This window comes from Physella acuta, unplaced genomic scaffold, assembly GCF_028476545.2.
Source record: "Physella acuta isolate Inbredline_101_S28 unplaced genomic scaffold, ASM2847654v3 ptg000355l, whole genome shotgun sequence".
NCBI lineage: Eukaryota > Metazoa > Mollusca > Gastropoda > Physidae > Physella > Physella acuta.
Genome location: NW_026731874.1, coordinates 67,190 through 80,106, shown reverse-complemented (window position 1 = coordinate 80,106; position 12,917 = coordinate 67,190). Strand labels below are relative to the sequence as shown.

Genomic DNA, 12,917 nt, shown 5'->3' with positions numbered 1-12,917 from the left:
CCCTTTAATTTAAAAAAATGAGTACCGGAGGGGGCGAGTTTGGAGGTGGGGGGGGGGGGCGCGCCTGGTTATAATAGGGGCTGGGGGGGTGATGCTTTTAAAAAAGATTATTTGGTAGAAATTTTGATGTGTAAAATTATTCAGAAAATTCGCTTTATACTTCCTCAGCAATGGAAAAGAAAATGTAAAATATTTAGAACACCTTAAATTCGGCTTTACTTACTTGCAATGGAATAGAGAAGCCACAATGCTTACTGTACAAAATGGTATCAAGAGTAAATGAAACCTTCAAAACTAAAACGTCATTTTGAGACTAGTCATTCGGAACACACCAAAAATATATGGAGTTCTTCCATCCGCATGAAACTAGTTGCAAATGTCAGACTTGATTGAACAGAAAATTTTTACCATGGAAACAGCATTAGTGCAAGCATCATTCACCAGTATTCCCTTGCCAGCAAGACTATATTCAGACGACTCCTTTGGAGGAGCTAATTTAATTTGATAATAAATGCAAATTATATTAAATCCGGAGCCCAAAACATCCGTCTGTTTAAAGAACTGTTCAAAGACATTAATTCTGATCACAAGGTTCCCATTTTCTGCATTGCAGTTTGCAGTGCGCTGGTAGTCAAAGGGAAATATGAAGTTTTTTTATTTCAAGATGAAATCAAATTGTTCTTGGAAGTGCAAAAAAAACAAGATGTTTTGGTATGATTTTACAAAGAGTGCTTTGAGAGAGTAGCATACCTAGCAGATGAACAACAAGGTGGGCTTAACCTGAAGCTTCAGGGAAAAGAATCGAATATTATTTCTTTCCATGATAATCTCGAAGCATTTAATTCAAATCTTTATATCACATTTGACTCAAATCTTGGAAGCCATTTTTAAAAAACTGCAGTGTGGTAGATGAATCTGATTGTGAGATAAATAAAAATTTAAACGAGGATTCTGGGCATCTTGAACCTCTTGAAAACGGACTGCAGCGTTCCTTCCCTCTGCTGAAAGAGGAAGAAAATTCTTGGCGAGTAACCATTTCTCTACTTCCCTTGATGTGGCCAACATTCCTGGTCAATTCTTGGATTTGCGGAATGACTCCCAACACTAGCAAGTAAGCCACCCTACAATTAACAAGCACGCCCACCTACAACTAACAAATGAACCTAGACAAATTAAATACTCAAACATGACAATAAGTCTATAAATAACTTGTAAATAAGTCAATTTGGGTCAATGAATTTTTCACTCAAACGAGTATCTTTGATTCAATTTAAATATAACTCTAGCATTTATGGTACAAAATATTGCACATAGTTTAGTATATACAACAACAAATATCATTTCATTAATGACCATTGATTCAAATGTATAATTAACATGCAACACCATGATGTACCACCAGACAGACACTCCATGGTGTACCACCAGACAGACAGACACTCCATGGTGTACCACCAGATAGACAGACACTCCATGGTGTACCACCAGACAGACAGACACTCCATAGTGTACCACCAGACAGACAGACACTCCATGGTGTACCACCAGACAGACAGACACTCCATGGTGTACCACCAGACAGACAGACACTCCATGGTGTACCACCAGACAGACAGACACTCCATGGTGTACCACCAGACAGACAGACACTCCATGGTGTACCACCAGACAGACACTCCATGGTGTACCACCAGACAGACACTTCATGGTGTACCACCAGACAGACACTCCATGGTGTACCACCAGACAGACACTCCATGGTGTACCACCAGACAGACAGACACTCCATGGTGTACCACCAGACAGACACTCCATGGTGTACCACCAGACAGACAGACACTCCATGGTGTACCACCAGACAGACACTCCATGGTGTACCACCAGACAGACAGACACTCCATGGTGTACCACCAGACAGACACTCCATGGTGTACCACCAGACAGACACTCCATGGTGTACCACCAGACAGACACTCCATGGTGTACCACCAGACAGACACTCCATGGTGTACCACCAGACAGACACTCCATGGTGTACCACCAGACAGACACTCCATGGTGTACCACCAGACAGACAGACACTCCATGGTCAGGGCATATAACTGATGACTTCTGTCAGGCCATATGACTGATGACTTCTGTCAGGGCATATAACTGATGACTTCTGTAAGGCCATATGACTTGTGACTTCTGTCAGGGCATATGACTGATGACTTCTGTCATGGCATATGACTGATGACTTCTGTCAGGGCATATGACTGATGACTTCTGTCGGGGCATATGACTGATGACTTATGTCAGGGCATATGACTGATGACTTGTCAGGGCATATGACTGATGACTTCTGTAAGGCCATATGACTTGTGACTTCTGTCAGGGCATATGACTGATGACTTCTGTCAGGGCATATGACTGACGACTTTTGTCAGGGCATATGACTGATGACTTCTGTCGGGGCATATGACTGATGACTTCTGTCAGGGCATATGACTGATGACTTCTGTCGGGACATATGACTGATGACGTCTGTCGGGGTATATGACTGACGACTTTTGTTGGGACATATGACTGATTAATCCTAGAGCATGTTAGGCTATTCTCTTAATGTCTCACTTAAGACGTGGAAAGATTATGGCCTTTATCTTACAGCTATTATGGCCTCAATCTTACAGCTATTATGGCCTCAATCTTACAGCTATTATGGCCTCAATCTTACAGCTATTATGGCCTCAATCTTACAGCTATTATGGCCTCATCCATACAGCTATTATGGCCTCATCCATACAGCTATTATGGCTAGTAGCAAGGTGCACTTATTGGCTTCCCTTTGTTCAGCATGGAGCTGACACAACAATTATCCATAGCCCATGAGATCAGGGTACCACCATTCAATTCTAGAAGGCAGTCAATAGACAGCTAGTTAAAAATCCTAGTTTGTCATTGATTCATATGGCTGCCACTATGATGTGTCCATTACTGTTTTCTTCATATGGCTGCCACTATGATATGTGTCAATTGCTGTTTTCTTCATATGGCTGCCACTATGATATGTGTCCATTACTGCTTTCTTCATATGGCTGCCACTATGATGTGTCATTGCTGTTTTCTTCATATGGCTGCCCCTATGATATGTGTCATTGCTGTTTTCTTCATATGGCTGCCACTATATGTGTCCATTACTGCTTTCTTCATATGGCTGCCACTATGATATGTGTCCATTACTGCTTTCTTCATATGGCTGCCACTATGATATGTGTCCATTGCTGTTTTCTTCATGCCTTGACTTGTCTAAATTTTGAGGTGAATGCTCACTGTCAGCTTCCTGAAAAGACAATGTTGGTCAAAGTTATTATGGTACACTTAAAATCTATTCAAACAGCTTCCTAAAAAGACAATGTTGGTCAAAGTTATTATGGTACACTTCAAATCTACTCAAACAAAGTTATTGGTGGAAAAAAAAACAAATGCTTAAAATGTGGCAAATTGAAAACTTTTTCACTACATTTAAAGAATACTGGCCAAACATTAGTAGAGGAATTGACTCTCATTGAACTAATGATATCAGACAAAATGTGTCACAACATGTCAGCAGCTTCAACACAGGTTTGTATCTTTCTACTAATGTGTCATTTGCCTTCATTTGTTGCCTTCTCTGGTTCTTACCTTGTTTTCTATTCATCCCTTTCAAGCTAATTACCTTTCAAACTTTCTCATTTCAGAAAAAAAAAAGAAATTAATTTACCCAATTACACTTCAAAACATTGCTTTATTTCAGAAAATATAAAGGAATTAATTCAAACTAAAAGAATAACAAATAATGATCTTGAGTCAAGAAACTAGTGCAAAAAACATGATTTGTAATATTTTCTTCTAATCGCATGTTCAAACTGATTAAATGACACTTTCATAATGGATACAGCTGTATGTTAGTGTAACTCAGTGGGCAACCCACTAAACAAAAGCCTTTTATTTTGGTTAGCTTGTGTAAAATGTTTAGTAATAAAATCAAATTCCATATTATTTTAACCTTTAAGCCCCCCGATGATGCCTCCACTGCTAAATGCCTGATGTTGCCTAAACAGCTTTTTTAAAGTGTGGCATTGGGTGCTAATTCTAGTTTTTTTTAGCTATTTATTACAAAGAAAAGAATCCAGTTAAAAGGAACGGAAATCAAACTTCCTTTCAGTATATTTAGCATTCGAAATCGGGCATGGATTAGACAGATTTTTTTTTAATAACATGCCAAAATTTCATAGTTTTGGTGTAGCTGCATGGTTATTGTTTGAGTGCGGATGCCTTTGGACAAAGTTATAATGGGACCACATATAATTTTGATTATAAATAAATAATAGTAGTGATACTCTACTAATCAATTTAGTAAATATTAGGGTGGTATGCAGACATATTTCTAAAGATGGGAATTGCTAGTATTACTGCCCTGCTGTATGATAGAGCACATCTGCCGTTACTTTTGCTTTTAAAAATGTTTTTTTGTTGTTTATGAGATTTTTATTTATTGTAATACCCACTCTATAATTAGATTATATTTTATATAGTAGTGCCCCTTTCATTACAATCTGGGAAAGGAGAAATGTGACTTTATGTATGAGTTTTAAGGTTAAATCAGTCCAAAAACTAGTGATTCTATAAACAACTTGCAATCACCAATAGGTTAAATCAGTCCAAAAACTAAGTGATTCTATAAACAACTTGCAATCACCAATAGGTTAAATCAGTCCAAAAACTAAGTGATTCTATAAACAACTTGCAATCACCAATAGGTTAAATCAGTCCAAAAACTAAGTGATTCTATAAACAACTTGCAATCACCAATAGGTTAAATCAGTCCAAAAACTAAGTGATTCTATAAACAACTTGCAATCACCAATAGGTTAAATCAGTCCAAAAACTAGTGATTCTATAAACAACTTGCAATCACCAATAGGTTAAATCAGTCCAAAAACTAGTGATTCTATAAACAACTTGCAATCACCAATAGAATTTCATGAGTACATGTAGACAAAAGTACTATATATAAGCAAACGCACAGCTGATTGCCCAGTTAGCTGATGTCTACTTTATCCTTTACAAGCCGGTGCACCTGCGGTCGCCTCAACTATTTATAGAACGTTTATTTAATCGCAGTGAACAAAATCTCGTAGGTAAAGATTTTCTAAAGTTACATTTTTTAAAAATTACTGGCAATATAATTAGTGAGATTAAATCTAATTAAAATGCCACTGGTCTATTTAATTTCAAATCAGAATATTTATAATGTAACTAATACAGTGATATTGAAAATAAAATAGCTACAGTGACTACGATAAAAGTAGCATTTAAATTATTTTATAAAAACGATAAAAGTAGCATTTTGTTTACATTTTTCTGGGATTAAGGTTACTTTTATGTATTATTAGTAAAATATTGTGCTATTAAATTAATTAAATTAGACCAATTTTATGTAGTAGTAAAGATATCTTTTCAAACCTCACGGTCCATGGGCAAGTCAAGTTTACCTGTTTCTATAACCTCAACATATAAAGGGATAGTGTGGTTAGCAGTATACCCAGCCACCTTTACTTTCATAAATGCGAGTTAGATACTTATCTGAGCTGGGAGGAGTAAGGGGAGCTCTATTGAATTAAACCCGGATTTGAACTTATAACTTTCAGGTTAGCAACATAGCATGCTAACATTTTTGTGTTTAATGCTTTTTTTTTAAAAAGTATTTATTTTTTTAAATAATGCCTTTTTTTTTTTTGCTTGGCCACAGGTGAAGTAAAATATTTTTGATGCCCCCAACCATAAAGGGTTAACCCTCTAACCAGATGTCAGACAATTAGGTGGCTTTAGTTTGACCCTGCTGGTCTATTTAATGTTAAATCACCTAGCCAACACTTACATCTTTTAAACCAAACTCTGCTTCATTTTCCACTTTGATTGAGAAAAATCTACCTCCTGTGCCTCGTATTCGTTGACATGCGTGTTTGTGACGTGACTCGTGAAGATACTTCTGAAAATGGGAAGTGAACAAAGATGGACTTAAAGTTAAAAGACGAGACCACCAAATTACAAATGAATCCAATGAAAAACTCAGAGATTAGAAAGGCAACAAAATCTAAATGCTCCATACTTGGTGGGCCAACAACAGCTGTACAAACCGTGAAAAGGTTTAGAACAGTGATTCTCATCACTGACCTTACGTTTCCGAACAACTTTTCCAGTGCTCTCTAGTTTAGCCCTGGCAGCTCGCCTCTTTAATATTCTGTTGTACTGCTTGGCATTGACATACAGGGGCTGGGTTGTTTCATCTTCTGGGTCCTCAGCTGCTATCTGGATCCTCCCCACTGGCTGGGGGGTGCTGCTGCTGGTGACCCCAGGGACAGAACACTGTGGACAGTGGCATCACTCTAGTTCTTACATTATAGACTTGAGACTAATTGTTATCACTCTAGTTCTTACATTATAGACTTGAGACTAATTTTATCACTCTAGTTCTTACATTATAGACTTGAGACTAATTTTATCACTTTAGTTCTTACATTATAGACTTGAGACTAATTTTATCACTCTAGTTCTTACATTATAGACTTGAGACTAATTTTATCACTTTAGTTCTTACATTATAGACTTGAGACTAATTTTATCACTCTAGTTCTTACATTATAGACTTGGGACTAATTTTATCACTCTAGTTCTTACATTATAGACTTGAGACTAATTTTATCACTCTAGTTCTTACATTATAGACTTGAGACTAATTTTATCACTCTAGTTCTTACATTATAGACTTGGGACTAATTTTATCACTCTAGTTCTTACATTATAGACTTGAGACTAATTTTATCACTTTAGTTCTTACATTGCACTTGTTTTTTTAACATATAACTACAGAGCCTGTGATGAATACCCCAGTGAGGTATTTGTTTTAAACATGAGCTGTCATATGAATGTGTATTTTTTGTTGTGCTGGGATTGTAGGCAGAAGATAAAAGTCTGGTGAAAAAAATTCAACGTGTGGATGTCCACAAGTGTGAAATAAAACTCATCATGTTGATAAAGGAAGCTCAAGTTACCAAAGGATCCCCATTGACCCCAGCTGACTGCAGGGGTTCACTGGCCTCTGTCTGGCTCTCTATGTGGCTCTCTATGGCTCCATTTAGTTCTGCTGGGTTGCTGCTCTCACCTGGCTGGCCCACAACTACAAATAGAGCACACTTGTTACACACTGGCCAATAGCACACTTGTTACACACTGGCCAATAGCACACTTGTTACACACTGGCCAATAGCACACTTGTTACACACTGGCCAATAGCACACTTGTTACACACTGGCCAATAGCACACTGTTACACACTGGCCAATAGCACAATCGTTACACACTGGCCTACAAGTAGAGCACATTTGATACTTGAATGAGTCAAGACAAAAAGTTGTCCCATCTTACCAGCAGGCTGTGCAAACTGTAGAGAGGTTGTCATGTTATTCTCCATGCCAGCATACATGCCTGTGGGCTGCCAAACCAGGCCACTCTCTGTCTGGACAAACTGGCCAACTAAAGGGTTCTGTGCTTGGACAAACATCTGAGACCAAAATCACAGCAATATTCAACAAACTGACCAACTAAAGGGTTCTGTGCTTGGACAAACATCTGAGACAAAAATCACAGCAATATTCAACAAACTGACCAACTAAAGGGTTCTGTGCTTGGACAAACATCTGAGACAAAAATCACAGCAATATTCAACAAACTGACCAACTAAAGGGTTCTGTGCTTGGACAAACATCTGAGACAAAATCACAGCAATATTCAACAAACTGACCAACTAAAGGGTTCTGTGCTTGGACAAACATCTGAGACAAAATCACAGCAATATTCAACAAACTGACCAACTAAAGGGTTCTGTGCTTGGACAAACATCTGAGACAAAATCACAGCAATATTCAACAAACTGACCAACTAAAGGGTTCTGTGCTTGGACAAACATCTGAGACAAAAATCACAGCAATATTCAACAAACTGACCAACTAAAGGGTTCTGTGCTTGGACAAACATCTGAGACAAAATCACAGCAATATTCAACAAACTGACCAACTAAAGGGTTCTGTGCTTGGACAAACATCTGAGACAAAAATCACAGCAATATTCAACAAACTGACCAACTAAAGGGTTCTGTGCTTGGACAAACATCTGAGACAAAATCACAGCAATATTCAACAAACTGACCAACTAAAGGGTTCTGTGCTTGGACAAACATCTGAGACAAAATCACAGCAATATTCAACAAACTGACCAACTAAAGGGTTCTGTGCTTGGACAAACATCTGAGACAAAAATCACAGCAATATTCAACAAACTGACCAACTAAAGGGTTCTGTGCTTGGACAAACATCTGAGACAAAAATCACAGCAATATTCAAGGACTTTACAAATGATAAAAAGAGCTACCATTTAAATGAGTTATAGTCAAAACTTAAAGCTACCATTTTGTGTGTAAATTAAACATTTGTAGAATGTGTTACTGTGTTGCTGAATGTACAGATTTTAGGGAGATTTAAACAAAGGAAAAACTAAAACCTGGCTATCAAGTAATGGAAGTTGAATTACCTGCTGCAGGGGATTTAAAAGTCCACCAAGCTGGTCAGATCCTAGCATCAAAGGTACCTGGAAAACAATTATTGGAATAGTAACAACGCACAGCATTCAATCTAAGGCTTTTTGTACATCACAATGTATGTTTAAATATGCTGGTACATAACAATCTACGTTTAAATATGTTGTTACATCACAATGTGCGTTTAAATATGTTGGTACATCACAATGTACGCTTAAATATGTCTGTGCTAACAAACTGGACCCTGCAAAAACTCACCACCTGCTGCACAATCTGACCATTTGGACCCTGCAAAAACTCACCACCTGCTGCACAATCTGACCATTTGGACCCTGCAAAAACTCACCACCTGCTGCACAATCTGACCATTTGGACCCTGCAAAAACTCACCACCTGCTGCACAATCTGACCATTTGGACCCTGAAAAAACTCACCACCTGCTGCACAATCTGACCATTTGGACCCTGAAAAAACTCACCACTTGCTGCACAATCTGACCATTTGGACCCTGCAAAAACTCACCACCTGCTGCACAATCTGACCATTTGGACCCTGCAAAAACTCACCACTTGCTGCACAATCTGACCATTTGGACCCTGCAAAAACTCACCACCTGCTGCACAATCTGACCATTTGGACCCTGAAAAAACTCACCACTTGCTGCACAATCTGACCATTTGGACCCTGCAAAAACTCACCACCTGCTGCACAATCTGACCATTTGGACCCTGCAAAAACTCACCACTTGCTGCACAATCTGACCATTTGGACCCTGCACATGGAGCACCTGACAGGGCTGTCCCTGCAGTGACATCATCTGCAGCTGCTGGTGTTGGCCAGGAAGCTGGAAGCCCTGGAGCTGCTGGCCCTGGAGCTGGAGCATCTGACTCAACTGGTTGGGCAACTGAAAAGACTGCGCTTGGTTCTGTACATGAAGGCCTTGATGACCCTGAATCTGGATCTGTTGGCCATTGGGCAGTTGCATTATTTGGCTGCTGGACCCAGGAAGCTGTATGGTTTGACCATTTTGCGTTTGAATTTGAATAGGTTGACCATTTTGCCCCTGAAGTTGAATTTGTTGACCACTTTGACCTTGACCCTGCAAATGCTGTGAGTGCTGCCCTTGAATGTGGATTGGCTGGCCATTTTGATGATGTAACTGAATAGCTTGTCCACCCTGGGTTTGCAACTGGATTTGTTGACCATTTTGTCCTTGCAATTGTATTGTCTGACCATTTTGTCCTTGCAATTGTATTGTCTGACCATTTTGTCCTTGCAATTGTATTGTCTGGCCATTTTGTCCTTGCAATTGTATTGTCTGACCATTTTGTCCTTGCAATTGTATTGTCTGACCATTTTGTCCTTGCAATTGTATTGTCTGACCATTTTGTCCTTGCAATTGTATTGTCTGACCATTTTGTCCTTGCAATTGTATTGTCTGACCATTTTGACTTTGAATTTGAATTGGCTGACCTTGCTGGTTATGTAATTGTAAATGTTGCAAGTTTTGAGGCAACTGAATAGATTGTCCTTGTTGCCCTGGAAGTTGAATGGCCTGACCTTGGCTCAACTGCTGCAGAAGTTGCTGCTGGTTGAGAAGAAATTGTCCGTTCTGACCAAGTTGTAGTAGTGGTAGCTGAGGATTAAAAAAAACATTTTCTACACAACTAAACTTCAACAAATAAATAAACCAAGAGGTCATGTATGAGGTAGAAAAATGAACTTACTTGACCCTGCAGCTGGATCTGACCTTGACCTTGCAGCTGCTGAAGGGGAATTTGAAAATTTTGCATTGCATTCTGGGCTTGAACATACTGACCCATAGCTTGATTAGATGGGTCAAAGTTCATAACTGATGTTTGCAGCTCCATAGATGCAGCATTGGCACATCCAATAAGATTGAAGTAAGCCGTTGAGACCTACAAGTGGGATACATCAAAAAGATTGAAGTAAGCCGTTGAGACCTACAAGTGGGATACATCAAAAAGATTAAGTAAGGTGTCGAGACTTACAAGTGGGATACCTTTGTCAACAAAAAGATTAAGTAAGGTGTCGAGACTTACAAGTGGGATACATTTGTCAACAAAAAGATTAAGTAAGGTGTCGAGACTTACAAGTGGGATACATTTGTCAACAGTTCATCTGGTGAAAAAAAATAGGGTTGGTTGAAAGGAGGGTGGGGTCCTTAACCAGCTACTGATAGTGTTTTAAAGCAAATATTTTCAGTGGCAGCATTGATACTGTCGAATTCACAAATTATGAATTACTGAAAAGTAGAAAATAAAAAACTAAAAACAGCTGCATATGATACGCCGCGGGTCAGCTTGTGTTAACTAATTACTGTAATTAGTAATTACAGTAGGCCTACAATTGAGAAATTACATAAGCCTACATTGCTATATGGATACAGTGGTTAGTTAGACTAGTATTTGTATAGAACTGTTACGCCTAAGTTTAGGATTGATTAGGGTATTAATAGATAATAGATCTATATTACACCAGTATTTAGTGGGGTGTTGTCTAGATCTATCAATCTTAATCTAGATTCTAGGATTACAAAATCAAATATTAATAATTAGGCCTAGGTAATAAGAAATATGAATTGCCTACGGTTACAATATTGAGTGTACACACGCTGATGTTTAGGCCTAAAATCTAGACTAGCTACAGCTAGATCTAGTAGGCCCAATAAATTAATAATTTTCTTATAGGGCCTAAGTAAGTAGATTCTAGATCTAGATTCTACTTGTAGATCTAAATAAAACAACATCACACTGCTTAGGCCTATTTAATTCTTTATTGATTTTCTAGAATCTAGATCTATATTTATAGTAATTATAGTCTGGTCAAGAAACGTGATTTTGGACCTTCACTACGCTGTCGTAGACTAGCAGTGAGGTACGCTATGAATGTGGATTTTTTTTTAAAGTTTGTGGCTGCGTCGGTGTTTGAGGTGGAATCGAAGACTCGAGTTATAAAGGAGGCTCTTATTTTAGTAATTCAGTATGAAGGCTACAACACTATTTAATAATCTATGTTAACATATAGACTATATATACATCATCATATACACGTGGGGCTAAATTAGTGACTATTAAAATCTTACTGGTTGCCTAGAACAATCAAAATGCCTGGGAAAAGCAGGGAGGTGCTTTACGAAGCGGGTAAAGGTCCGACAAATGTACGGCCATTGCTGCTTGTAATCTGCATAAATTACTGCGCAAACTTCCACCAACCAGCGAACAAAGAAACAACGCCAAAAATATGGTGGCTAAACCGTAAATAGGGTAGTGCGAGCAATAACTCAAGTTACAAAGCAATACCCAAATGTATGTGAAATATTTATTAAAAACATGCTCATATACTGCCCATGTGTCAGTTGAGGCACATTACTCGATAATAGCAATTAGTTATTGACTTACTTTGGGGTGTCTCAGATACTTTAGAAGTGATTGGCTGTGGTTGGCTTTCGGTACACGGCGGCGAATCACGGAATGCTTGTTCAAAGAGGGAAATAGTGTGCAAGCCCACTATTGGCTCTGTTCTGACCTAGTAAAAAAACTGACAATGAATAGTCGAAATGTTATGATAGCTATCATTATGCACAATTTGCAAACAGGGGCAAATGAGAAAAGTAGTTTTCAAATATTTAACTGTTTCAAAACTATTATCGCATGTACTCCGTAATGTAATATACATTCTTTTACTTACTACCGGCTTTTACAATTGATAGAACAGCCTACACAGTGGGCCAGCAGAATACGCCAAGGAGTTGTCAATAAACTACACGTGACGTATGAAAGCAAGGCTGACGAGACGCATCCTAGTCTTGAGTCTAGGATTACAAATGCGAGCGCTCGACAGGAAAACACTGTGGTCGTGGGTAGGCGCAGTGTTTTAAAGGGTTATTTTTTAATTTATTGTTTTAATAAACGTAGCCCTACTAGATTTTTCTACATGAAGAACAAATTAGTAAATCCATAACTCAACACAGTAACATTCATTCTTTTTTAACTATCTAGCACACATCAATGGTTTTTTAAAAATAAACTTTCGGTAAATATCAACATCTAGATCTAGATCTAGGCTATCTTTTATTTAGCTTTGAAATACGGTTTTGCAGGCGGAGTTTTTAAAAGTGCAGGCTTATTACAGGCTTAAATGATTCATTCAATTAAACTTTAATAGATGGTGTTGTGGAAGTGTTAAATAACTTCATCTTGGCAAATAGTTCGCCATTTCTAAAGAAATTGATTATGTAGGATTAAATATTTAAATTATAGGAGAAATAAAAAGATCTA

At 38.2% G+C, this 12,917-nt stretch overlaps 1 protein-coding gene across 3 annotated transcripts; it reads right to left on the bottom strand.

Annotated features, from left to right (window-relative positions):
- Positions 1 to 1,158: 1,158 nt before the first annotated feature.
- On the bottom strand, positions 1,159 to 12,413 carry LOC131941285 (nuclear transcription factor Y subunit alpha). 3 transcript variants are annotated; one of them, XM_059300462.1, is made up of 10 exons: positions 12,328 to 12,413; positions 12,039 to 12,165; positions 10,344 to 10,535; positions 9,359 to 10,252; positions 8,610 to 8,666; positions 7,449 to 7,584; positions 7,077 to 7,201; positions 6,199 to 6,390; positions 5,903 to 6,013; positions 1,159 to 3,322 (listed from the first exon to the last, which is right to left on the bottom strand). In XM_059300462.1, the coding sequence occupies exons 3-10, from the start codon at positions 10,485 to 10,487 to the stop codon at positions 3,245 to 3,247; spliced, it is 1,737 nt and encodes a 578-aa protein (XP_059156445.1). In that variant the 5' UTR covers positions 10,488 to 10,535; positions 12,039 to 12,165; positions 12,328 to 12,413; the 3' UTR covers positions 1,159 to 3,244. The 3 variants fall into 3 exon arrangements, with proteins under 3 accessions (XP_059156445.1, XP_059156446.1, XP_059156444.1); XM_059300463.1 differs by lacking the exons at positions 12,039 to 12,165; positions 12,328 to 12,413 and adding an exon at positions 11,723 to 11,931 and having other exon boundaries at positions 6,204 to 6,390; XM_059300461.1 differs by lacking the exons at positions 12,039 to 12,165; positions 12,328 to 12,413 and adding an exon at positions 11,723 to 11,929.
- Positions 12,414 to 12,917: the final 504 nt, after the last annotated feature.

Excerpts from the sequence above, each read along its gene's own strand:
- LOC131941285 (XM_059300462.1), bottom strand. The coding sequence starts at position 10,487 with ATGGAGCTGCAAACATCAGTTATGAACTTTGACCCATCTAATCAAGCT. Across the intron at positions 10,253-10,343 it reads AGATCCAGCTGCAGGGTCAA|CTACCACTACTACAACTTGG; the intron begins GTAAGTTCATTT and ends TTTAATCCTCAG. Across the intron at positions 3,323-5,902 it reads CAGAGTTTGGTTTAAAAGAT|GAAGCTGACAGTGAGCATTC; the intron begins GTAAGTGTTGGC and ends TTGTCTTTTCAG.